Source organism: Carettochelys insculpta, chromosome 9 (assembly GCF_033958435.1).
Source record: "Carettochelys insculpta isolate YL-2023 chromosome 9, ASM3395843v1, whole genome shotgun sequence".
NCBI lineage: Eukaryota > Metazoa > Chordata > Testudines > Carettochelyidae > Carettochelys > Carettochelys insculpta.
Window position 1 is genome coordinate 15,362,996 of NC_134145.1, and position 27,827 is coordinate 15,390,822.

General features: G+C 48.7%; 1 protein-coding gene across 10 annotated transcripts in view; it reads left to right on the top strand.

Moving 5' to 3' along the window:
* FGGY (FGGY carbohydrate kinase domain containing) overlaps nt 1–27,827 on the top strand; it is a 478,496-nt gene that overhangs the window by 157,701 nt on the left and 292,968 nt on the right. For 5 of the 10 annotated variants that reach the window (XR_012646580.1, XR_012646582.1, XR_012646581.1 and 2 more), the window contains exon 1: nt 18,952–18,999. The exons of 4 other annotated variants lie outside the window; for them this stretch is intronic. Coding sequence is in view for 2 of the 6 variants with exons in the window: in XM_075002920.1 (XP_074859021.1) it covers nt 18,957–18,999 (43 nt within the window). In the remaining 4 variants the exon portion in view is untranslated. Of the gene's footprint in view, nt 1–18,951; nt 19,000–20,796; nt 20,919–27,827 lie in introns of those variants that run through there. One more of the 10 variants, XM_075002924.1, reaches the window with a different exon arrangement.

Here is a 27,827-nt window from a genome sequence, read left to right on the forward strand (position 1 = left end):
AATCACTGACGTCTCCATTCTCCTGGCTACTGGCTGGGGTCACCAGCTCTATGCTTGTCCCTTTGACAACAAACTCCCTCTTTGCTCACCTCATTAAACTGAACACATTAAACCAAACACCCAGGGAACCAGCCCCTCCCCATGCAACTTCTTGGGAATCTCAGTGAATCCCCACTTCATCCTACATGTGCCATTAAACATCCCAAAATTATTCACAAAGCGCACCTTTTAGTGAAACATTCCATCTTGATTTTGAAATAGTCAGTGGCTGAGAATTCAACGTGATCCTTAGTAAATTGTTCTAATGATTAATTACTCTCTCTGTTAAAAATGTACATGTTATTTCCACTTTGAATTTCTTAGCTTCCACTTTCAACCATTGGATCATAGTAAATTTGAAGAGCTCATTATAAATATTTGTTCCCTATGGAGGTGCTTACAGGTGGCTCCAAATGCCTCCCCACTTCCTGTGAGAATCATCTTCAGTTTTGACTCAGCGGAGGTGTAACGTGGTTTACAGACACCACACTAAGTACTGCCCTGGAAGGGGAGAGATTTGGGAGTGACCCAGCAGGAGGGCCAGGCCAAAAGGAAAGGAAGGCCAATTGCAGAGGTGAAACAGTCAGTGGTCACAGAACCCAGCCAAGTGTCAGCAGCCACATCATGCCCAAATACAGGGAGGTAGAGAACTGAATCCTTTGCAAAAAGAAATAGGTAAGGTAAGAAACAGCCCCAGCAAGGCTGACCTAGAGTGGCACCTGGAAGGGACTGAGCCACTTCTCATCTACGGGGCACTGGGGTCAGAACCCAGGGGAGAGGGTCTCCCTGTCCTTCCATCTTTCCCCAGGATTTGGAAAAGTCCTGGAGGACTCCAGGGATAACAAACAGTGGCTTAGCTGCTAAGCCACCATGCTGCCCAAAATAACTGCCTTAGTGCTCAGAAAGACTGCAGTGTGACCACTCAGTTTGCTGGCCTCCAAGCAAAGCCCACTGCAGAAGGTCAGATTTGGCTCAGGACTGAATATCATGGAGTTTCAGAGCATGTTTTATGGCCTCTAAGCTTTACAAGTGACAGCACAAGAATTAACCCAGCCTAGGCACCCAAATCTCACTGATTTCAATCATGCACATTCTTGTCTTTGTTAATAAATTGTTTGAATTTGATTCACTGTTTTTGGTGTGGCCATTTCTCTGAAAATCCGGTACAAATTCACAGAAACCAACACATTTTCTATGCCAGATTTTTCAAAACAAACACAGCAATTTCAGCTCAGCGACACAAAAGCACTATTGCTTTTTGTTTAGGGCTACACGTGTGCATTTGAAAACAAAGTGGAAACCAGTGGTTATAAAGTTATGTAGAATTTCTGTTTGCATTATAATGAAAAATATAGACTTATATCTGGCTATCTCAAAGGTCTGTCATTAAACTTTTTACTGCTACTGGCCTTCAGTGTACAATCGGTATGCACTTGTGGTTGTATTGTGATACTGAATCATACTCTTCCCCAGTGCCTCAGGCATCCGTTATCATTAAGGTGATTGGGTTCGTCAGCTGACACATCCTTTTAGTGAGTGTTGGAAGCCTGCAGAGAGATGGCAAGTGAGTCCTGCTGACTCATTGTAGCAGATGTAGCTTGAGATTCCACCCTGAATGCATGGGAGGTCAGAGAAGCACTTTAAGTACAGGGATCTAAGATTTGAAATTAAGAAACGAAGGCAGGGTCAGCCAGAAGACCAGCCAAGACTACACAGGCTTAGGCTGAGATTTGCATAGTTTCCTTTTGAGTTATTTTTTGTGTATTTTTTTTAAGTCAAACCTGAGGAAGCTGGGTACATTTCATCCCATACTGTGTATAGAAGCTGGTTTCTGGAGTAGAATAGGAGTGCCATTTTTTTTTCTCAGAGCCACACTAAAAATGCCATCCTGCTACTTATAAAACATAAATGCATGAGCCTGCCATTCAGTGTTTTGACAATTGTGTCAGTATTAACCGAGGGCTTCGTGAGAACATTACTTTCTAAGCACTTAATGTACAGAGACATATGTTGCTTGTTAATGATAAATGTAATGTAGATTTGAATTTGCAGGCTGTATGGGATTAACCAATTGAGCACCACACTCTGATGTACCAGGGGGCTTTGGGCAGCATCTGTTGTGCTGGTCATGTTCTGCCATGGAGCTGTACGTGGTCTAATTCGATGGGTTGACTTTGCTGTCCCGGAATAGCTAAGCAATTGGTCCTCGTATAGCTTGATTGCCGTTATCCACAAAGCATTTTCTCATACTGTACATAAGAACAGCATCATATAAAAGCATACTCAGGATAGCATTGTAACAACTCTATTGAATGCAAATACCAACTACCGTTGCATTCACAATTAGTAAAAATTTAATGAAATGAAAGATTTTAAGGAAATAATTGAAGTAAATCCAGGTTTAGCTCAGACAAGGGCCTTGATTCATCTCTGCTATCCACTGACTTCTAGAAACCTTGTGTAACCCAAATTTAAAAAACGATGATGGTGGACAGGAGGTGCAGCTGGTGCACAGGGTGGTTAGAGCTACTTTACCTGATGCGAGGGGCCATTCAGAATATAGGGAGCATGAAAGTGTCCTCTGCTCATTTCTCGCTCAAGCATAGGGATCAGGGAGCAGAGAAGTGGGTTCTCAGCCTTGTCCTCTTGCCTTAGAGGTAAGCCTCTCTGCTGGTTGAATGATGTCCCCTCTGATTCAGTCTTATGGTGCCTTAATTTACCCACATGTTAAAATAGGCAAAATACTTATTTACCCACCTCACTTGAGGGTATTTGAGAAATCAGGAACCAAGGGATTATGTGTATTACTTACTATCTTCTCCAAATCTGAAGAAGCCGGTCTTACCCATGAAAGCTCATTACCTAATAAACAAATTTGTTAGTCGTTAGGGTGCTACACGACTGCTTGTTTTTTGGGAGGTTACAAACTAACACAGCTACCCCTCTGAGACACCTCCAGTCTATATCAGCATTGGTATTTTAAAAATTTCTAGCATCTCATTTCTCGAAATGACTTATTCTAAGTGTATATAGCAATGATACAAATTGTATAGCATTTCAGTTTAGCAAGTAAAATAATCTCTTAGTTATAATTAGGAAGGAGCAATTTCTTCTTTTGGTACATTTAAATATAAATGTACTAAATTGTTTAGTGCAGTCCTGGTTTTCTTTAATTTTCTATAATTTCTTCACCAAGACACAAATATCTTAATATTTTATGTTGGCATTTGGTACTTTGACACCAGATACCTGAAGTGCTGAATGTGTTCAGAATGTGATAATGTTTTTGGTATTATAATGTTTTGAATTTTAAATATGTTTCATCTGGATCTCGAAATGTTGAATTCCATAGCAATCCAAGTATTTGATGCTGTCCAATCCATCAACCATTGTGATGGGTTTTATTCTAAAGAACGTAAGAACGGCCATATTGGGTTAGACCAGTGGTCCATCTAGCTCAATATCCTGTCTTCAAACAGTGGCCAGTGCCAGATACTTCACATAGCATGAACAGAACAGAGCAATTACAGAGTGATCCTTCCTTGTTGTCCATTCTGAGCACCAGGAAGTCAGAGTCTTGGGAAACCTGGAGCCAGAATTGTCCCATCCAGAGGATGAACTGGGGTGGTTACACCAGGCCCTGGACTTTTGGGGACCCCGCGGCAGCTGCCACAGCTATCCTGTAGACAAAAGGAGTGGAGGATTACCTGGGGGAGGGTTTGGTGAGTGGTGGATGCAGCAACAGGGAGATGCCTCCCTTCAGGCCTCCTCCCCCGCCCACACTTATCACATGGATGGCATGAGTGGCAGCCTGCTCCCCTCCGCTGCACTGTGCTCTCCCAGCCTGGTGAGTCCCACTCCTCTGTGGCCCCAGGAAGCGGTCGCCACTCCCTGCCACCTGTGGAGAAGCGGGACTTGGTGGGCTGGGAGACACAGGGGAGTGGAGCAGGCGGCTGTTCATGCTGCCCACATGGTGAGTGAAGAGGGCAGGGGAGGGGAGGTGACTCCTGCGGCTGCCACCGCTGCATCCTGCACAGGCCTGGTCAGTCAGGGAGGTCCGTAGAGGGGAAGAGTGGGTGTGGAGCAGGGGAGAGGTGGGGTGTGGTGCCAGGAAGGGGAGGGGGTCACCCCAGGCCCTGCCTCCCTGCTCAGTACAGCCCTGCCTGGAGCAAGGGTTGTATCCCCTACCATCAAAGCTAATGGACATTGATGGACTCACACTCCAGGAACTTATCTAATGCTTTTTTTTTCTTACCCTTATACTTTTTGCTTTCACAATGTCCCCTGGCAATGAATTCCACAGTTGGACGGTACATTGTGTGCAGAAGTACTTCCTTTAAAAAAAAACAAAAAACCTGCTGCCTGTTAATTTTATTCGGTGACCACTGATGAAGGGGTAAATAACACTTCCTTATTCACTCTCTCCACATCCTGCCTGATTTTTATAGCTCTCTGTCCTACCCCTCCCTTTGACATCTCTTTTCCAAGCTGAACATTCTGTTTTTTTAGTCTCTCCTCACATGGAAACTGTTCCATTCCCCTGATCATTTTTGGCCCTTCTACAAATCTTGGCCAATTCTAATATCTTTGCTGAGATGGGGCAATGACAATTGGATGCAGTATTCAAGGTGTGAGCCTACCTTGGATATATATAGAGAGGTATTATAGTCTTTACTGTCTTATTGTGTTCGTCCCTTTCCTAACATTTTGTTGGCATTTTCATTGCCACTTCTACTGTTAATCAGTGATAAAACTCCCATTTTTGTCAATTAGTGCATGATTGTGTCACAAAATCCTGAACAGTTCTTGGTCACCAACTTTTATTTTTACAAAATCAGAATTTAGTATAGGGAGTTTTTTTTTTCCTGGACACTTCTATTATGAATTAACCCATTCTCATATAGACCTAAGATCTACTTCTATGTAAACATACTGTTACAAGGGTCTGTAATTTACCCTCCCATGGAAGAAGGGAGCACCATTAGAGATACTTGCTTGAACCTTCAGAAGATCAACCCTTTGGGGTTAACTGTATTTCAAAACTTCCCTCTATTGATATCAGGCTAATTTTTAATTGATACACTTAAATCAACTGCTTTATGGGCAGACATCTGTTCATTTGTGAACTCATTTTTACACACAGGTTCCCTCAGTGAAAATGAACTAATATAATTCCCATCAGCAGTCAAATACATTAGAGGAGCAACTGCCATATGTCTCTCTCTGATGTGTTTTGATGGTTCTCATTTCTTTTGGCATGCTTTTAGGCATCAGTGATTTAGAGGTGTCAACTATATAGCTGGTAAGAAAACATTTTATGATGGATTTATAACACTCAGGCTTCACCTAAGCATCCTGAAGATGGCCAGGAATTTGCTTTGGGGACAAAACTAGTTTGTTGTGTAAAACCAAAAGACTTCAATTCCATCCTCTGTATTTAGCCAAACATTTTAGCTTGATTACAAGAATCAGACTGTGTTTATGAATTCTACAGGGCAAGGGTAGCTATTGAATTTGGAGGGGGGAGTACAGCTATTTTTTTTAACAGTGAAGTTCTCTTCTCAAGTGTCATTAGAATTGTTCCATGTAGAGGTTCAAAAGATGTCAGCATCTCTATTGAAAAGGAATGTACAGTAAGAGTTCCCATACAGGATGGAGTTCCCTGGTCTCAAACCCTTGAGACCTGACTGCTCCCGAATGAGGGTACTTGCTGGCCCAGGCATGATCAATTCTGGCCCCTTTACAGCTGGTTTCTGGGCTGTCCCTGGGGGCCATCATCCTCCCAACCAAGCTCTCCTCCCAGCTGCTAGCTCCAGCCACTAGGTTCTTCTGCTGGCCCTGGCCAAGCTCTCAGACTGCTGAACTATCTCCACTCCCAGCTCCTCAGCAGGACTCCAGCTCCATTCCTGGCCCCCCACCAAACATTGAGCCCCTGCTCCCAGCTTTCAAGAAAGAGCTTTGCTGATAGCCTTTTTGACAGCAAATCAGAATTATTATTACTGGTTTTTGTGTTATAGTAGCTCCTGGAAGCTGGGCCCCATTCTGCCAGGCTCTCTTCAGATACCTGGAAAGACACAGGCCCTGTGCAAAAGACCTCACAGTCTAAATAGTGAAGGCTGACAAAGGGTGGGAGACAGGAAGGATCAATGAAAATGCAAGAATAAATGATAAATTCCAACTGTGAGATCACATTCTGGAGGTTCAGTCCTATTGTCTTCACTCCTTCCAAAATCCCATTATGCTTCTGACCATACTGCTCCCAGCATAAAGATAATAAGGATCTGTAAATATTTTATTTCCACTGAAATTGTTTCCAAGAGGGGGAGCTTGTTGTTTAGTGTGATCCTTCATTGTCACATCCCCAGTTCTGCAAAATGTCCCTATGCGACTAAAGCCTTGTGGAATATCTGCTATAAGCTCTGAACAGTGGCATGCTCTGTTTATCAACTTGAAACTTGTTCTGAGTTCTTAGAAATGTGTCCTGCGTTTCCCTAGAGAATGGAAGAGCTTATGGTGAAGACTTCTTGGTTTCACCACAGACTTCCTGTGTCACCTTGGGCAAGTCATTAAACCAATCTCTCCCTTTCTTAGTTCCCTTTCTCTAGAAAAGGGGATGATGGTACTTCCTCGTCAGATGGGGTGTTGTGAGTACTTAGTCAATGAAGCTCGTCAGTGCTCAGATGCTGGGGTAAAGGGAGCTGTCATAAAGATTTGAGCAGGCCTGGGCTAAATTTCTGGACTGATCTGCCCATTAAGGCTATGATTACACTGCACCCTTAACTTAAAACAACACATGCAAGTTGTGCTATGCAAATTGCGTATCCTATTTCAAGTTAATTTTGAAATAGGCTATTGTGGCATTTGCTGTTCTCTACACAGTCCTAAATGTCAAAGTACTGCGCAATTCTGAGGCATCCCAAACTCCTTCCACAGTGAGACGTAGAGGGATACCACAGCTGTGTGTCTGGTATTTTGAAAAATATTTTGAAATACTGGATGCATTTCATAGCCACGGAGTAGCTGTTTTGGGATACCCCAGTACAGGCAGCCCCTGACTTACGAACACATCGACTTACGACCTTTCATACTTACGACCAACCTCCAGCTCACCCTGTCCCCCCACATGCCCAGCTCACCTCCCTCAGCGACGAATTCAGCCACACACCTGGGGCTCCCCTCCTACACCCATGGACCCAGCTCCAACCCCCAGGCCTCAACCCGCCCCCCACGCAGCCCCAACCCCTGCAGACCTGGTCCCAACCCCCCAAGCCCCATGTGGCCCCAGATCATGCCCCCTGCACAGCTGGCTCAGCACAGGCAGGGCTCCAACCTGCCCCCCACTCAAGCACCCTGCCCTGGTGCACCCCTGTTCAACCCCTTCCCCACCTGGCTCAACCCTCCTGTGCCCCCAGCTCACCCGCCCCGCCTCCATGCATGGGGCTCTGGCTCCCAGCCTTGATGGGGCTCCAACCCTCCTCCACTCAAACACCCTGTCCCGGTGCACCCCCATTCCACTCCCCCCACCCAGCTCAGCCCCTCCCTCCTGCAGCCCCAGCTCACCCCACCCCCGTGCTTGGGGGTCCAGCTGTCAGCCACCACCAGCGTGCGCAGGGTTCTATCCCCCCTGCCAGCTCAACCCACCCCCACAACAGTTCAACCCCATTCAACGCCCCCTCTGCCTGACTAAACCCTCCCATCTCCAGCTGACCCCTCCACTGGCACATGCTGGGCTGTCAGCCGCCAGCACGCACAGGGATCCAGCTGTCAGCCGCTGCAGGTGCATGAGGCTCTACCTCCCCCAGCTAACTCCCCTGCCCAGTTTACCCCCATTCAACCCCCCACAGTCCCAGCTCACACTCCCGGGCACACAGGGCTCCAGCTTCAACCTGCTCCCGGGGCTTCCAACCCCCTGCGTGTGGGGCTCTAGCTCCAACCCCCGCTACCCACCACCCTGCAGCCCTGCCTCCAACCCCCTGGCTGGGCTCCAACCCCTGCCCCAACCCCTGCTGTCCAAGTCCAGCCCTCTTCAATCTGCAGCTCAACTGCACCCTCCCACTACTCCTGCCACCCTAAACCACCCCAGGCGTGACCCCTCTGCCCCCTCGCAGGGCCCCAACCCAAGCCCTCCTGACTTACACGAAATTCAAGGTGTACAAGGGTTGTGTGGATTACAGTGTAAGGGTATTTCCAACTTATGACCAAATCAAGTTACAACCAGGTGTTTGGAATGTAACTCGTTCCTAGGTCGGGGACTATCTGTATCCTGAAATAACTCTGCAGTGTAAACATAGCTGAAGTGTGGCTGCACGCATGTGGATATTCATGCACATGAAGAATTCAAATGGAGTTTCGTACAGAGGTGAAGTTACATGTGCAGCATGTGTTTTCAGGCTCAGCTCCTGCATTTGAGGTCTTTTTAAAATTTCTGAATGAATTATTGTTGCTGTGAGGTCAGAGGAGGCTGGGATTGGGTGCAGGGCTGATATTTCAGGGTCTTGAACTCCCATGATTGACACAATCTGTTTTTTTCTTTTCTAATTGAAATCAGACAAGAGTCTTTCTTCTCCACTTCAGTTTCTGTATCATCTTCCATCCCCTAAGGATTTAGCTCCTAGTCAGGCTTATACCCAAACCACCTCGAAGTGCATCTCGTACAGTGCTCTAATTCTGGCCACAGCTGCCTGTTTCCCAGCTTAGTCACTTAAGTTTGTCTGGGGGATGGTATATTCTCCCCCCCCCCAAAAGTGAACATTGGAGAAAGCCTCAACCAACCAAACTGAACCCTGACGAAATGCTGCAAAGGGACCCCATACACTTCTCTTAGAAGGAGCCTACAGGTGGTAACTCTTACCTGTTGCTTTCTATTTTTTTTGCCAGCTCAAGCCTGACATCTGCTTCCTCCTCTCAGCTAGCCGAGAGACAGACGCAGCAATGCTTTCTATATAATTCCGTCAGATTGCTACTAACCACTGTTTCCTCAACAATGATTTAGTAACCCGAGGCCATCACAGAACCTCTCTCTTAAAACTCAATTCTCTAACCACCTTATTAACAGATTACTCAAATAACACCTCTGCTTGTCCTCTTGCTTCTCCAAAAAGCATGCACACGCACTAGAGTGGGTTCATCTGAACAGGTGGGGGTAAAACCACAGAAAACAAAGGATTTTTTCTGTATCTACATTAATGTATAATGAATGATAGTTATTGCTCACTCATCCAAAATGGCACCAGAAACATTCCAGATTTAGTAAGTGTTACAGAATGCTGTAGGAGGTATGGAATAGGAAAAGCTATTTGTGGAATTACACAACAGACCAGCTTCTGCCCTCACTTGCACTTGGGCTTGTATGGATGTGAGAAAACTTTAGCCAGCTAAAGAATAAGATGGATTTTCCTTTAGCAGCTCACCTGTTCAAAATCTGTATCAGCCAAAGCAAAAGCATTTACTCTGTAAGCAACTCTGAAAACCACAAAGGACTAAATTTTCTGCCTTGCACCTGGTGTAGCTATGTACCTCCATGCAAAGTGGGTGTAAAATGCAACCAGACCAGGATGGTCATGTTAGCTGTCCATCTTGCATGAAGGCTAATGACTGTACAGGTTGCAATGCACTGGGGGGATTGGACCCAAAGAGAGGGCAGGTGGATAATCTGCAGACTTCTTTTAATGAAGTTTTTGTGGGCAGTTCTATTAGAAACAAACCACTGCAGGGAAACTGCCAGTGCCCTTTCGTCACTGGCACTCTGTACCTACATGTACAACGTGCAGCATGGTGGCAGCAGGAAGGGAATGCGCAGTGACAAGGGGGCCGCATATGTACTGCGGTGGTGGCTACATATGCGAGTGAAAGGCTTTGGCAGTGGGGAGACAGTGGGGTCTTTCCCTGAGGTGAGGAAGGATGCCAGCAGTGGGGAACTGAGAGCCTTTTCCTGCTATGGGGATAGAAGGAAGGAAGGGAGAAAGCAGAACACTACACTGCTAAAAGTAGTGGTGCAGAAAGGGAGGCACAGCTTGGGTAAAGAGAGTGCCAGGCTGGGGATGTCCTACATGGTACTCTCTAAGCCATGTCTAAACCTTCCCTCACCGACTCCACTTATCCTGATACCTATGCAGGTGAGGGCAATGCCTACATGTAGACGTAGCTTGTGTTCTTCATGGGTTTTCTTTTTATAAAGTCACACTGCCCTGTAAAAGATCACCCACATGCAAAACAACCAAAAAAAAACCCCTCGCTTGTTTAATAGCGGTTTACAAATACCGAAAAGTGTGTTATAAGGAAGCAAGAGAAAAATATTTCTCCTTGGCCTCTAAGGATAGGACAAGGAGCAATGGGCTTAAATTGCAGCAAGGGAGGTTTAGGTTGGACAAAACTTCTAACTGCCAGGGTGGTTAAACACTGGAATAAATTGTCGAGGAGGTTGTGGAATCTCCGGCACTGAAGATGTGTAAAAGCAGGTTAGATAGACAGGGGATGGTCAGTTGGTGCTTGGGCCTGCCATGAGGGCAGGTGACTGTCCTCGAAGATCTCTCGAGGTCCCTTCCAGTTCCAGTGTTCTATGATTCTGTGATTTAATGACTACATTCTGCTTTAGGGGGGAGCCAATTTTCCCTCTCATCTTTACCATTCATATGCAGATTTTTTCCATCCATAATTATCTAGTCTCAAATGATGGTGTTGATTGTTTTGTGATTGGCTGAGAGTTTATAATAACAAGATTGCTGTATCACTGAGATGCAATTGGTCATCTGACTTGGTTTCTTCCCAGAAGGCAGGTTCTCCCCACTTTTGGGAAAAACAAACAAACAAAAAAAAAAAAACCCTAAACCCTATTCACATGTGCATGTGTGAAGTCAGGTTTGCTAGTTCATTAGTCTTAAAGTGACTCTCTTTTTAAGCCTAGTCCCAGATGTGTAGTGGGTTTTTTTTTTTGTTTTTTTGTTTTGATTTTTGTTTGTTTGCTTTTGTAAAACTGGGTGTTTTTCCCACAGGAATGGGTGGAGCCCCTGTCTGGAGAGGCTAGGTCCTGGACCTGCCCCCCCCCCCCAATGTCTGGACCCCTGATCCATGCTGCAGCTGGAGCCTTGAGGGTTCTGAGCCTTGAGCTAGCTGCACTGCATCCTCTTTACCCAGACCCCAAGCCACCAAGGGAAAAGTGCTTCGGTCTTCTGAAGAAGCTTTTAATAAGCCCCATCAATGATGATCAGCTGGCAAAAACAAAGGGAACAAATGTTGAGTTTTGCCAAAAAAGGGGTATGTGCTTTCTTTTGGGGGACATGGAGAAAAGCTTGGGGTGGGGAAGGGAGCAGTGACACCAGGTGGATTGGGCCAGCCCCATGCGGGGTGCTGTTTTGACTTTGGGAGATAAGGTTACCCTAAGAATAGTAGGGAAACATACATATCTCATAGAGCTGGAATGGACGTCAAACCTCATTGAGTCCAGTTACATGCACTCACAACAGAACCTATTGCCATCCCTGACACTTGGGTTTTTTTTTTTAAACCGAACCTGGTCTTGAGCAGCCCGTAGCAAGGACTGAACTCCCAACCCTAGGTTTATAAGGGTAGGGTGCTAACTACTGAACTGTCCCTTCTCCTCCACCTGTTTTTAGGAAGAAATTGTGGAGAATTTTGCAAAAATCACTAAGCCTTTGTTTTTTCCATTAATATTTTCATAAATATTGTAGAAATTCCAAAATTTTCAGTCATTTTTAATCACTCAGATAAAAACTAAACACCTAAAATGTCTGGATTAGTGGCTGTGTAACCACCTTCATTGTGCAGAAATACTGTATTTTAATATAGCTATCCCACCAGGCTTTCTCTTATGTTTCAAAATGATGTACTATTACCGTAATTTTTTTAACTTCCAGAAATTAAAAAGGTTTTGCTCCAGAGTACAGGGCATCTGAAAGTTTGTGCTAATAAATGTATTCAGGTATAGTAGAGCTCAATGAAGATTCTGCCTCAAGTGCTTTTTAAAGGCATCATCACCTTTAAGTAAATACAGTGGAAGATTGCCAAATGTCTGGTTGCTATTCCCTGTAAATGTATGCATTTTTTAATGTTTAATGCAATACAATGTTTAAACTTGCATTGGATTTGGCTAACTAATTTTCAGTTTGAATGGTAGTAATTTTATGCATTTATCAATTAGCTTTTAAGTGGTTACTATCATATTTCTGTTTAAGCGGGCAAAGTACACTTCCTAAACCACTTTTCATCTAAATTAGATTTTGTATGACATCTTCAAGTAATCACAAAGGAGATGCCATATCCACACTATAAAGCTTGCAGAACTCTAGTAGCTCTTTGCTGAAGTGAAACTATTATGTATGCTGGAAATACATTTCTGGAGTTTCTCTCCGTATATCTATATATTTTAGGCTTATGTTTACATTGCTGTGCACCTTGCAGGATCATGTGCACTTTTGCAAAATGTCATAAAATGCTATCAAATCAGAATTCTTGGATGGTTAACTGTCCCATGTAGTGGCATCTAGACCACTTCACAAGGCAATGTACAAAAATAAAATGCAAAGAATAGCCCCTGCCCTGAAAAGCTTACAAGCTAAGAATACTTATGACAGAATTGATGGCCCCCTGGGCAAGGTGGGAGGGGATGGCTCCGTGTTCCCGGAGGGCTTTAGGTAGAAGGAACAGGGCTTGGGCAGCCAGACGTCAGCATGGTGCCATGCCCACCATACTCCCTCATCAGCCTCCACTGGCAATTTTAAAGGATCCAGAACTCTGGCTGCTGGTGCAACAACAGCAGCCAGGATTCCTGGACCCTGCTGAATTGCTTCCCTCCCTCTTCCCCCTCTCTACCTGAGAGCAGGCCTGGCTGCATTTTACTGAGGTGCAAATAGTTTCACAAAGTGCAGCGTAATGGTTGGTTAGCCCCATGTACACCAAAGTAATTCTGGAGTAACTCCACTACAGTGAATTGGGCTAGAACAGTGTAAAGCCCGTATAATAAACCCTCGAGTTACACAGGGATGGCATTTTTGCAAACCCTGCATAACTCAAATTTTCACGCAAGTTGAGGGGAGAGGGGAACCAGGCTGCCCCCTGGTTTCTGGCTCTCCTGGGCTTGCAGGAGCTGGGAACTGACCAGTCCACCAGGGCTGGCCGGTTTCCCGGCTCCCAGAGTGGCAGGGGGGGTGGGAACAAGGAGGCAGCCTGGTTCCCAGCCCTTGTGGGACCTGACAAACTGACCAGAGATTTTTGCTAATGGTGTTCCAAATTCTTGTGTGCTGCAGACATGTATCCCAATTGATGCAAATTTGTTTGCATCTATTTGTGAGGGATTGGCAATATCCTGTAGTATCTTGAAGAAGCCCAATGGTCTTAAAGTTAACTTTACTGAATTAAAGTTTATTTAGTCAAATCTTATTCTGTAAGGGTTCATACCATTTGCAATCCTTTGTATTACAAATGGAAATGTTTATGTACTGTTGTGTGATTGCGTGGCATTTCTTTAGGACAAAGACAAGATTAATGCATTTCAAAGGTCTTTTTAGAACAATAGGCATGAAATGGATTTCCTCAGGAAATATCTTGAGGGGAGGGCAATGCAAATTTCTTCCCCTACAATGCCCAACTTTGGAGATACACCCTAGAGAGAGACATTCTTTATAGACTAACTACCTGCTTCTGGAGACTCCAATTCAGAGTTCCCTGAACTGTATACAAAAGGGAACTGATCGTGTTATGAGGGTGCTTGTTTAGAACTGAAGATGTGATGAACCACAAGGATGCTTCTATTGATAATCAGCACCAGCCAGAGTCCATGTGAGAGTTAGGATGAACTCTGGTAAGCTAATTAGCTCATGCATATGTTCTTTTTTTGGTTTTCATGCTTTCCATGTGGTGCTTTAAACCCGATGAATAAAGTAGACGTGCTTAAAAGGATCTGTATGATAACTTTTTATATCAGTACCAATTGCACTGATATTTATCTCTGAAGAGAAAACAAGCAGGTAGGTGTCCAAGGCAAACTGTCTACTGGGGAATGACACCATGAGGGCTAGGGAACTGTCCACCTAGGCAAGACTTGGGTCAGAAGGCAGAGACACATGTCACACCCAAGAGAGACAACAGCTGGAGAGCTGACAGACAAGAGGGGGTGCTTTTGCAGAAGCAATGAGGGAAATACAGGATCAGTTGCCTTAAAATGTGTCCTCATGTACCTGAAAAAATACATTGCCTTCAGTGGTAGTAGTTTACAGCAATGAGATGCAACGTATTTGAATGGTCCTGTGGGGGGAAAAGGGGATTGAGGAGGGAAAAGTGTATGACCTTGAGAGAGAGATTTTTCAGGGAGGTGCCACAAAGAGAGGGGAAGCACTCCATGAAAGCAGACCACTGCAACCACACAGCTCAGTGTAGGACTAGAATCCAAGGTTCACCTGGTTTTTAAAAAGCAGAGCACCCTCTCTCCAGCTTGTGTCACTACATGGCAATAGATGTGCTGAGAAAGTTGGAAAATCAGGACAGGGATGTTTCAGAGCCTAACTCTAGACAGCCATCTTCTCTAATGATTTCCATAACAACTCTACATTTCTTTAATTTGGTACTTTCTTCTAAGGGTTCTCGGCAAAACCTCAGATGCTCTCTGTTTGGTTTTGTTGTCCAGTCAGGTCTCTAACTTACAGTCCAAATGCTCCCAAGTTGTTGTCTTAGAAATCCTTTCAGATAATGTCTATAAAAATGAATGCATAATTGTTCCATTCTTTTATTCAGCCTCCTTGCTCAGGTGAGTTAAACAAACGAAAACGGATAAAATGTTTTCTTTAAAAGAGTACAAGACAGCCTGTTCAGCTGTCACTTGCATTTACTTCTCAGGAGTGGCTAATAAGATGCTAATAATTGCTTCATTTGTGGGCGCTTAACTTCATGCTAATGGAATTACATATTTCAGTTATAAATAGTCATTTAATTGTTTTGCTTGGTCTTGTTTTAAGTAAATTAACAGATGTTAGGTAAAAGATTCATGGCAGGCCCTGAAATGGTTTTAGGTACTTCAGTGCAGTTGCTATTGCCATTGTTGCTGGATCCTGTAACTCATTGAGATGATAAAGATGACTCTACCTTGCACTTCTCTAATTCCTTCCATCTGCTGGTCCAAGGAACTGGACAAATATTTACTGCTTCAGTCTCATCAAACCCTAGAGAAGGTGTCATGAGGTTTTTGAATCACCATCGGGGCATCCCTCTGTGGCTGCATCTAGGAAATTTCTCCACCTTGTCCTCCAGCTCCCCTTTCTGTCCTTCATTTGTGCGGAAGCCCCCTGCGGGCTCCTGGTATTGCAGAGCTATCTCTTCATAGTTCGGGGTACTCCTTCACAGTTTGGTTCTCCAGGCAGATGACTTTAGCTTTCCCTTTCCGGAGTATCTAAGTCCCTCTGTACAAACTGTCTGAGGAAGTCCTTCAATTTCCTGCGCAAACAGAGCTACTTCCCCTTCTGGCTAGTGAGGGAACCTGGGCTCCAGCACTGCTCTGGATTCCAGCTCAGGGACCTCAGATTAGCAGCAAAAGTCAACACTGTCCCAAACCTTGCTGCCATCTGTCTGTGTCTTTTCCTACTTCCCCTCTATTAGGCTTGCTTCTCCAGTACCTATCTTAGCTGCACCCTTCCCTCAGGATCAGTATCCCAGGGCTTCTGTACTCTTCCCTCTGTGTGTTTGCTCCCTTTTCCTTCTCTAGCTGTATCTGCACTGCAGTTAGATACCTGTGGCTGACCCTTGCCAATTGAGAGGCACAGGGCTCAGGCTAAGGAGTCTCTCAGTTCACGGGGTGCTGGAGCCCAGGTTCTACACTGAGTGAGAATGTCCACACTACAGGTAAACAGCCTTTGCACCTGGAGCCTGTGAACCCAAGTCGGCTGGCATGGGCAGCCATGGGCTTTTAGTGGCTGTGTCTTATGTACCCTGTAAGCCCAGAGAGGGACTGCAGGGCTCCACAATGCAGCCCTCTTCTGCCCTTGCTGCTAGGCCTTCTACCAGTCATGCCTCCTCTAGCTCAGCCTAACTCCATTCTCTCTCAGAGATTGCTTATCAATATTAATACTCCCTCTGGTGTGGCCTGCCAGGTTAATTGATCCCTTCTGAGTTTAATGAACCCTTTTCCAGGCTAGTGAGGGATGAACATGCTATCACAGAAGGGTAGTCATACTCATTTGGTGGATGGGGAAACTGAGGCCCGGGTTAGTGTCTCAGTGGTTCATTTTTCGAGGAAAGATTAGAGAACAGATCTCCTGCTCTCGAGCTTTGTGTTTTACCCACTAAGCACAGCCTCCCACCTAGGGAGAAATCTTCTCTTTTTCAGTTGCCTGTTTCCTCCTTCAGTTTCTCGAGGGCTGGACCAGAGACTTTGCTTTTTCTGACGTGTTCAGAGGAGGTGTCTCTTTACTTCCAGTTTTTAGCTAGACACAGAAAGGCTGAACTATCCCATGAGAAGATGCATATGTTGTAATCTTGCTGGGGTGCTTAAGGGAAAGGATCAGTAATCACACAAAGCTGGTGCTGGCATGTTTTCCAGCTCCACTTGTGGAATCAAAATAGGGATCTAATGTTGTAGATAAATATTTAAAGTTTTCAGTGTGTCTCTCAACCTCTGTTATTGGGTAGGTTCTATCAGGATCCATCTACACTTGCACTGAGTAGCACCTTGCTCTACCCCAGTGATGGGTAACCAAGAAGAGTGAATGGACTGCATGAATGGCCCTCCTTCATCTCAGTGGGCTGCAGCCTGTAGACTCCCTCTCTGCTCCCTCTTCCCTGTGCACATCTTGCTCACTGGGGCCCCCCACTTCCTACTCTTCTCCTTTCCACCCAGCATGTTTGGAGAGCCACCAAGCCACTTATTTGCATTACATCCTCATTCCTCCCCTTTCCTCCCAGAGCTTGAACAGCCACGAACAGCTGATTCACAGCATTCCAGTGCCGATGTCCCCAGAGCCAGCTCAGCTGGTGGGCGGGCAGGCATGGCCCAAGGCAGCACGCTGTCCACGGAGCCTGGCCAGCCAATTGCAGTGTGGGGTCCTGAAGGCACAGCACCTAAAGCAACCACCTTGCTCACTGTGCCCTAAGGCCAGGTCTGGGTGCCCCACTGCACAAGAGTTGCATGGAGTAGGGGACAGATGGGAGGTCCATGGGCCCCAGGTTGCCCATTGCTCTACACACAGTCCATCTGCTTTCGGTGGTGCTTCTTGCAGAAGTGAGTTAGGATAGCAGAATCTGTCCCATCAACAGGAGTGCTGAAACAACCTATACAGTGGGGTTGCTGAGAACTCTTAAACCAAACCAAACTGTATACCCTGTAATATGATGGAAACTACTTAATGCCCTAATGCCCATCAAGAGTGTTCCATCATTAAATGCTATGTGTGTAAATGACAAGTGTATTTGACATCATAATGGTTTGCTGCTCACTCAGGCTACGTCTACACGTGCACGCTACATCGAAATAGGCTATTTCAATGAATAGTGTCTACACATCCTCCAGGGCTGGCAACGTCGACATTCAACGTCGACGTTGGGCAGCACCACATCGAAATAGGCGCTGCGAGGGAACGTCTACACGCCAAAGTAGCACACATCGAAATAAGGGTGCCAGGCACAGCTGCAGACAGGGTCACAGGGTGGACTCAACAGCAAGTTGCTCCCTTAAAGGGCCCCTCCCAGACACACTTGCACTAAACAGCACAAGATACACAGAGCTGACAACTAGTTGCAGACCCTGTGCATGCAGCATGGATCCCCAGCTGCAGCAGCAGCAGCAGCCAGAAGCCCTGGGCTACGGGCTGCTGCACACGGTGACCATAGAGCCCCGCAGGGGCTGGAGAGAGAGCGTCTCTCAAACCCCCAGCTGATGGCCGCCATGGAGGACCCTGCTATTTCGATGTTGCGGGACGCGGATCGTCTACACGTTCCCTACTTTGACGTTGAACGTCGAAGTAGGGCGCTATTCCCATCCCCTCATGGGGTTAGCGACTTCGATGTCTCGCTGCCTAACGTCGATTTCAACTTCGAAATAGTGCCCAACACGTGTAGACGTGACGGGAGCTATTTCAAAGTTGCCGCTGCTACTTCGAAATAGCATGCACGTGTAGACGCGGCTTCAGATCCACAAGTGAGAGTAGCTCGTGGCGGGGTATAGTTTAGAAATCACTCTGGTTTGAGAGTGAGGTGGGACACCTGAAACTGTGGTGGTTCCCACATCTATTGCATTCCTACTCTTGCAGGTAAGGTGGTGAGTGAGATAGAAAGAAAGCATAAAACCAATAGCTGGCGATGTATCTCCTGATACACTGTTTCCTAATGCTTAAGTACAAACCAGACTCCACTGTTCACAAATTGTAGTTAAATAGTCTTGCACACCAAACGATTCATGAAAACCGAGATTTCTTTTTTTTTTAAAAATTAGGATTTTGACACACTGTTAAAATGAGGTAATTTAGAGCAAAAGGTGAAACATGGTACACTCCTCTGATCTTGGCAAACTACGCTGTGTGCATGGTTCAGGTATCACTCATACGCTATGTTTAGATTAGAGCAATTTGTCAACAGAAGTTTTTGTTGGAAGATACCTTCTGGTGACAGGTTGCAGCCAGGCCACAGGGCAGATCAAAAGAACAATCCACTCTGTCAACAGAGTGGCTGGACTAGCTGGCTGCTCTATTGGCAAAACAGCCAACTGGAAGCACAGCAGACAAGGTTGTTGGGTGTCCTGGAAGCCCTCTCTGTCGACAGACACCGCCCCCTACCCTCCCGAACATCCAAACCACTGAATGTCCAGACCAGCTTTTTGTCAACAGATCTCTGTGGACAGAGGCATTCTTCCTCGTGGCAAGAGTGTACAGCTGCCAACAAAAGTGCTGCATTCTCTCGACAGAACACCCTTGGGAATCTGGATGCTCTGTGGGTTTGTCGACAAAATGGCCAAATCTGGTGAGGGTGAGTTTTTGATTTTGCTCCAGTTTGGAACACAAACATTTAGACATTGTAGTATGTCTCACAAAGTAGAAATTCCAATTCCTGCACCGATCAACTGGGAAATAAGAAAATGTGTTCTCTTTTGAACAGTGACATCTGCTTTCGGGTATGTACAACTGCATAGCCAAGGGGTTATACAGTTGTTTATTGGGTGTTCCTACTTGGAACAGACCAGGACAAGAACCACTTGATGTTCAAATCAAGAGAGGAAAGTAGGGATGGCCAGGCAACACTCTCAGAAAACCATCATCCAGCATAGTCTGTCAAGCTCTCACATGGAACCCACAAGGAAAATGCAAAAGAGGAAGACCTCAGACAATGTGCAGAAGATGGACTGACATTGAAGGACAGCAACTGGGGTAACTCCTGAGGTCAGCTAGAAGTTTTGTCCCAAGACAGAGTGATGTGAAGAAGACTTGCAGATGACCTATGCTCCACTCAGAGGACAAGGGTCTAAGTCAAGTCACAGCAAAATTAGCATATCTAGAGCTGAAAAGCTATACTACACTCAGCTGAGATTTAGGAAATCTGGGTTCAAGTCTTGTTTCTGTCACAAATTTCCTGCATGACATAGATGCTGAATCTGTGGGTGTGTCAATCCTGTAGCACCCATGGAAAAAAATCAGCAGGTACTTAGCACCCACCAGTGATCTGCTCCCCCTTCTCCCACCTACCCTAGGGGCCTTGCCTGTCATGATCAGCTGTGTAGTGGCATGCAGGCTGTGCTGGGGGGGTGAGGTGGAGAAGTGAAATGGGGTGTATTTGGGGGAAAGGATGGAACTGGGTGGGAAGAGGTAGCATGTGGGTGGAGCGGGGACGGGAAGAGGCAGGTCAGGAGTGAAGGCCTTGCAGGAGAAAGGTTGTGTGCTAGAATACTGGCAGCTGGTACTAGACTCCTCAGTTCCAGCAGAGGCGCTGGCTTCTAAGTGGTGCTTCCTGGGAAGACTGAAGTTTGAGCAGTATGGTTGCAGGAGGCTTCACTGAGCAGGAAGACTGCAGAGTTGTGTCTGGGGCTGGCCACAGAGGAAGCTGAGGAAGGAAGGTCCTTCCTGTCTAGGGGCTTCCTGAGAGATCGAAGTGATGGAGCTGGCACAGCACTGAGCAGAGGATGATGTTTATTGTGATGAGGCGAGAGTCCTGGGGGAAAGGTAGAGATTGTGTGTGAGGGAAGGCAGATTCCAGGAGGAGAAAGCGGCGGGGGGGGGGGGAGGGTCCCTGAAGTGATGGCAGATAGGGAAGGGAGAGCCTGAGACTCTGTGTCTGCTGGCACCCAGATCAGGAAGGGGACAGAGTGACATGGGCTTGGGGGACAGGTCTTGTATGTGTATTAAGTGATGTGTGGCAGACTCCGCTTCTCCAAATCTGTGAATGGGGAGAGCAGGAAGACAGGCAGTTCCCTGGTCAGAAGCTGCTTGTATACATGAGTGTCAGGCAGTGTTTCCTGTAAGCTGTGTGCTTGGACAGCATCTTAGGAGAGAGTCAGATGCTACCCAGCTAATTAGCAGAATGCCCACAGGTAGATGTTTGTTTTTATCGGTGGTGCACATTCACACATGCCTCAGTGAACATAAATTATTCCACACATGCATGGAAAAAGTCCACACATGCATGGAAAAGAGTAGAGGGAACATTGGCATGGGACACTCCCCCCAAGAATGCTATCACCAGTCATGTATGTTTATAGGTTCTCAGACTCTTTGAAAGCAAGGCCTTAATTTCTCTCTCCCCTTGATTCCATGGCTTTGAAATGGGTATGGTCATGCTTTGCTTCTCCCACTCCTTTGCCTATTTTGTCTACTTAGAATGACTGCTCTTCAGGACGGTGGCTGTTTCTTGTTATGTGTATGTATAGAAGCTAGCAGAACTGGGCCCAACCTCAGGTGAGATTTGTAGCTGCTGCGGTATTAATATGGGCCTGGAGAGAGAACATAGTGAAAAAAGGAAAAATTCTCAGCCACCACTGGTGTATATCTATGGAATTATGCTGCTTACACCAGCTGTTCATTTTGCTTAGAGCCATTCTCATCCTTTCAGAACACTTTTTGTATTCTAGGCAGCCTTACGTTTGAAAAATAGCATTCTTCAAGGCTCATCATCAGTAATTTAATAGCCAACCTTTGGGCTTTGCCAAACATAGAAGTCTTTTACATATCAATGCTGTCAAAATGTCCTAATGAAGTTTTTAAAATGAAAATTGCACAGTTAATCTTGCATGTCCTTGTTTGAATTTTGTTGCCACATTAGGACACACATTAAATGGACTGTGAACAGAAAGTGAAAGTGGCTGGTTTCATTTCAGCTGCTAAGCATGTTGAATGAAATACAAAACTTGAAAAATGCATATGGTTAAAAAAACAGGTAAGGTAGAAGTGAAAATTTCTCTTTAATAATCATTGTTGATTCCACTGTTGGAGTGTTGTACATAGCCTGGATCTGTTATGAGTTAGTTTTCTGTCAACTTCACCTTGATTATTGAGGTGAATACATTTGTTTTGTAAGTGGACATTGTGTGGGTATTTGAAAGCTGTCTTTAAAAAAAATCTACAAAATACCCATGTAAAACAGGTCAGCACATTGTCACCTATGATTTTAAAATATCCCCATTATTGTCCGAAAATGTAGTAAACTAATAAAGCTAATGTTGAAGCACTTTCTAAAGGGATTTTAAGTGGCTCTGCTTTTTAATAATCCAAAAAAGGTAGTAAATTGGGTAAAACAGATCTTTTTATCTTTGGGCAACAGCAAGTCACTACAAAAGGGATCAGATTTTTGCACTGAGAAGTACTTTATTAACATCCAGTATAGCTCCAAGAAATGCTCATATTTAATTTGTGTTGATTTTTGTAAAGTGATCCAATGGTTCAGTGAGGTTTAAATTTCCTACCAAGTGTAATTAAGTAAATGGATGTACAGCAGAGGATTCCAATTTGTCTTTAAAGAGCTAAAGACCCACATTTCAGGCCAAACACCCTTTGCGTGTGGATCACACACAAATCCTGGGCTTTTCTTTTCTATAGCTGTGTCTACACGTGCACGCTACTTCGAAGTAGCGGCACTAACTTCGAAATAGCGCCCGTCGCAGCTACAAGCGTCGGGCGCTATTTCGAAGTTAACTTCGACGTTAGGCGGCGAGACGTCGAAGTCACTAACCTCATGAGGGGATCGGAATAGCGCCCTACTTCGATGTTCAACGTCGAAGTAGGGACCGTGTAGACGATCCGCGTCTCGCAACATTGAAATTGCCGGGTCCTCCATGGCGGCCATCAGCTGGGGGGTTGAGAGACGCTCTCTCCAGCCCCTCAGCTCACTGGTGGCCGCGTGGAGCGGCCCCTTAAAGGTCCCCTCCCCCTCCCTGCCTCTGCAGGAAGCTGAGGGAACGTGCAGGCTGCAGCCTGCACACGCGGCTAGCCTGCACCACCCTCAGCGACCCAGCCAGCTGCGATGGCTGCCCGGCAGCCCCCCCAGCGCCCCCAGGGGACTCCCCCCAAGGGGAGCCAGGGCAGCCAGCCCAGCCAGAGGGGCAGCCAGGCTGGCAAGCGGCAGCGGGGCCCCTCCTGGACGGAGGCCGAGCTGAGGGACCTGCTGGGGCTCTGGAGCGAGGAGGAGGTGCTCCAGGTAATGGGGAGCAAGAGGCGGAACGCGGATGCGTTCGCTCGGCTGGCTGACGGCTTGGCTGCCCGGGGTCACCCTGCCCGCACTCCTGACCACGTCAGGAGTAAGGTCAAGGAGCTGTGGCAGGGTTACTCCCGGGCCCGGGATGCGGCCAGCCGATCTGGGGCCGCCCCCGTCACTTGCCCCTTTTACAGGGAGCTCAGGGACATCCTGGGCCCCCGGCACACCTCCTCCCGTCCGGCCACCCTTGACACCTCGGCCGATGAGCCCCAGCAGGCCCTGCAGACGGAGTCTGCCCCGGAGGCAAGCCCCGCACCCCGGGGGCCCCCCCCCGGAGGCCACCCCCGGGACATCGCGGCAGGAGGAGGAGGAGGAGGAGGAGGGGCGCTCCTCCTCCGCAGAATCCAGCCTGCAGATCCTCCTCCTGCCATCCCGGAGCAGCAGCAGGGCCTCCGCCCCCCGGGGATCTCCGGACCGTGGGAGCGGACCGACAGGTAGGTACCCCTCTCTGGTGGACACCCCTGGGCTTGAGGGGCGGGGGTAAGAGATATGTGTCCAGGGCCCCCCACATGCTCACATGGCCATGGCCCCAAGGACACCAGGGCCATGGCCCTCACAGCACTGCATCAGCCCCTGCCCCCCCCCACCCTGCATGACAGTGCCATGCCCCATCCCCGGGCCAGGGGGGAGCGGAACCTCGAGGGGCCCCCGGGAGGAGGGGGTGGGACACCCCGCAGCAGCAGCATGTGATGGAGTGGGGGGAGTGCCAAAGGGAGACTCAGGCTACATATGAGCAACAAGAGCCGAATAGCTCCCAGGGGCAAAGGAGGATCCTGGGGCTACAGCTGGCAGGTGACACCTCTGCCCTGAACAAACAGGAGGGAGGAGCCGAGCTGGCTTGGAATTGGGGGGCGAGGGCGGGGCCCACAGGTAGAGGCTAGGGGAAGGGAGAGCTGGTAGGCAGCCAGCCTGAGGAGGGGGAAAGCTGCATCCCAGAGGGGCCCCCCTTGGGGTCTTCTCCCCACGACGGGTTGGAAGGACTGTCTCTTCCGACAGCTGGTGCTGTCACTCCTGGCAGAAACTGGGCATCTGTGGCCTAAGAAACCTCTCCTGCTCTCAGACCCTGCGGGGTGAAGTGAGAGTCGCTCCCACCAGGGGACGGGGTGCAGTGCAGGGGGACCCCTGAACCCCATCCATCACAGCAGCATCTCCCGGGGACGGGGATGGGGAACCTGCAGCACAGGGCTGGGCGGACAAAGGCCACGGCTCGGGGCCCACACTAACACCTGTCTCCATTCTTCTTCCCCCCCTCCTCTCCTGTGTCCTGCACCTGCACCATCGGAAGGACCGGAAGAGAGCGCTGGCAAGGCGTCAGTCGTCCCAGAGAGCCCTCCGGGACCATCGCTTCAGGGCAGTCCCTCGGCCGAGGACCGACCGGCCCCACGGCGGGCTAGACGGCAGACCCCGCGCCTACAACCGCCGACGGCGACGGACCCCCAGCTGCTGGCCATCCACCGTCGGCAGCTGGAGGTCGCGAAGCAGCACCTCCAGCTGCAGGAGCAGGCGCTGGCCTGGCGCCAGGAGGCATGGGGTGCCTACATGGACACATTTAACCGCCTGGTGGACTACCTGGCCCCCGATGCCGCACCGGCCGAAACATCGCCCGCCCTGCCTGCTCCTGCAGCCCCAACACCAGCTGCTCCGCCCGTCGCCGTCCCGTCCGCCGTCGCCCCGCCACCCACCGGCGAGGGCCAGAGCACCGAGGGACCCCTGGAGCCACCTGACACTCGCCGGCCCCCATACCTTCCGGTCCAGCCCGCTCCCACCCAGCCACGGACCAGGCTGCAAGCGCGGCGGGGCTCCCGGCCGGCCACGCCCAGTGCCGGGCTATAGGGGCGAGGGGCCCGGGACGTGGCCCCCACCCTTGTATATAGTTGGACGCTGTTTTTTTCGTCCCCCCGTTTGCCCTGTCCCCACCATGTAAATAGTTCTCCCCTTTATCCTCCCTGGTTTTCTTTTTATTATTTATGGCAGACAGTTGTTTCTTTGGATTGTTTTATTTTTGTACATATTGCTTTTCTTGAACGTTTGTACCTCGTTTTCTGTTTGTGGTTCACATATATTTATTTACATCAAAAAAAAAATTTCGGAAAGAAAAAAAAAAGTTTCGGAAAGAAAAAAAAATTTACGTTCAGCCACAAGTGCGTGCTGTCATTTGTCCAGGACAAGTGCGGGGGGGCGGTGGGGTGCTCCATGGTGTGGGCGTTGGGGCAGGAGTGTGGGGGAGGAAGGGGCGGGCAGTAGGGGGCCTGGGCAGAGTTCACCCCGCAGCCTGTTCGTCGAAGTGGGCCCGCAGGGCCTCCCGGACCCGGGTCCCCTCGGGGTCCACCTGCCGACTGGGGGCAGCAGGTGGCTGGACGTGTGCCCTGCCAGCCTCCGCAGCCCAGCCCTGGAGAAAGGTCTCCCCCTTGCTCTCGACCAAATTGTGCAGGGCGCAGCAGGCACCCACAATCTGGGGGATGTTTTTGGGGTCCGCATCCAGGCGGGTCAGGAGACATCTCCAGCGTCCCTTCAGGCGGCCAAATGAGCGCTCCACCACCTGGCGCGCACGGTTCAGGCGCTGGTTGAAGCGCTCCTGGCTAGCGGAGAGATGGCCCGTGTAGGGGTGCATGAGCCACGGCCGGAGGGGGTAGGCCACATCTGCGATGATGCAGAAGGGCATGGTGGTGTCCCCCAGAGGGATCTCCCGCTGGGGGATGTAGGTCCTCGCCTCCAGCCAGCGGCACAGGCCCGAGTTCCGGAAAACCCGGGCGTCGTGGGTGCTGCCAGGCCAGCCCACATAAATGTCCTGGAAACGTCCCCGGCTGTCCACCAAGGCCTGGAGGACGACAGAATGGTAGCCCTTTCGATTGAGGTATCGTCCTCCACTGTGATGCGGGGCGCGGATGGGGATGTGAGTTCCATCCAGAGCCCCGAAGCAGTTGGGGAAGCCCAGGGTGGCAAAGGCTGCGATGGTGGCATCTGGGTCCCCCAGCCTCACGAGCCTGTGCAGGAGCATGGCGTTGATGGCACGCACAACCTGCAGAGAAAGCACATGGGACAGCCCCAATGAGGGGTGAGCAGGGTGTGCGTGGCCCTGCCGTGCCCTGCCCTGCCCTGCCCTGCTCTGGCCCCCCTGCCCTGCCCTGGCCCCCCTGCCCTGCCCTGCCCTGCCCTGCCCTGGCCTCCCCTCCCCTGCCCTGCCCTCCCCCTGTGGGTTCGCTTACCTCCATGAAGACAGCCCCGACGGTGGCCTTGCCGACACCAAACTGCTGGCCCACGGATCGGTAGCTGTCCGGAGTGGCCAGCTTCCAGACAACGATGCCAACCCGTTTCTGCACTGTCAGGGCACGCCGCATGGCAGTGTCCTGGTGCCTGAGTGCGGGGGTGAGCCACTGACACAGCTCCAGGAATGTCTGCCGGGTCATCCTGAAGTTCCTGAGCCAGTGGTCGTCGTCCCAGTCCCCAAGCACCAGCTGCTCCCACCAGTCGGTGCTGGTGGGGTAGCTCCACAGCCTCCGGCGTGTGAGGCGGGGGGTGGGGCGGGGTGCTGCAGGGGTAGGGGTTGAGCCCTGCTGCCCTGGGGGCATCTCCTCCCCTGGGGCAAGGAGGTGCTCAGCTGCCTCCCACATGGCATGGGTCAGGGCAAGCCCTGCTCCTGCCGGGAGGGCTGGGTGGACCTCTAGCTGCTGCTGCTGCTGCTGCTGCTGCTGCTGCTGCTGCTGCTGCTGCTGGGGGTCCATGACTGCGGCGCCAGGGGTCTGTGTGCCTATGGCTCCTCAGACCGCGTGCTGTGCAGGCTGAGTGTGTCTGGGAGGGGCCCTTTAAGGGAGCGGCTAGCTGTTGCCCCGGAAGCGCTAGTCCGCCCTGTGACCCTGTGTGCAGCTGTGCCTGGCATCCCTATTTCGATGTGTGCTACTTGGGCGTGTAGACGTTCCCTCGCTGCACCTATTTCGATGTTGGGCTGTGCAACGTCGAAGTTGAACATCGACGTTGCCGGCCCTGGAGGATGTGTAGACGCTATTCATCGAAATAGCCTATATCGATGTGGCGACATCGAAATAGGCTACTTGGATGTAGGCTTCACGTGTAGACGTAGCCTATGTCTGTGTAAGGTGCACAATTTTAGGAGTTGATGACAATTAAGTGCAGGTTCTTTCACATGCTGAAAACTCCATAGGCTACAGTGTTGGGGTGCAGGGCCCCTGGCAAAAATCCTTTTTAAGCTGTAGTCCTATACTAAATTAGTACCTCTGCTGGCGGAGTGGTTCAGTTGCTGTGTAGTGGCAGGGCTACTAAAATTTGACTCCATTCAGATGGAGGGACTGCTGAGCCAAATGGTCTTGTGAATTGGAATACAGGAAATAGGGTACAGAGGAAGTATAGTATTGGGGCTAGAAAGAAGGTAGACTCTTTGGCCAAGGAAGACTTGGGGTCTTTGTCAGCATGGGGAGAGCGGGGACCAGAATTTGCCTCCCTCCCTTAAAAATATCTGAATTGACATCCCTGTGAATCTCTTGTAATGTTTCTCTGAGGCTGTGTCTACACTACAAAAATAACTTCGAAGTTGCTTACTTTGAAGTACAACTTTGAAGTAATAGGCTTCAAGTTGAGTGTCTACATACACCCTACTTTGAATGGAATGGAGTTAGGTCTTCGAAGTTGGGCTCCCTCACCTCTAAGTTAACTTCAAAGTAAGGGAAAACGCATGTAGATGCTCTACTGGCTACTTCGAAGTAGCACGTAACTACTACTAGCACCTAGTTAGTTCCTAGTGTAGACACACCCTGAGATTCCTAATCTTTAAATTTAATTGACTTCTTTCTTCCATGAGCAGCTATAGCATCTTCTATAAGCAGGAGCAATAAATCATGTATTCATCTAGCAAGCTGCTAGAACAAAGTATCCCTTGGGGCTCACAGGAAATGTAGGTCTTGGAGTCCTATGAAAGTTGGCACTATGACCTTTGCGGAGGGTTAACGTGATGGAAACCTAAGCATGAGTCTGGCTCTGCTCAATCCACACTGAGGAGGCTGAGCCAGGGAAGGACCAAGCCAGCAAGAATATTCTGGCATCAATTCTTAGAGGTTACAAGAACTGTATGTATTGTATTATTTTATATATTTTCTTTTCATGTG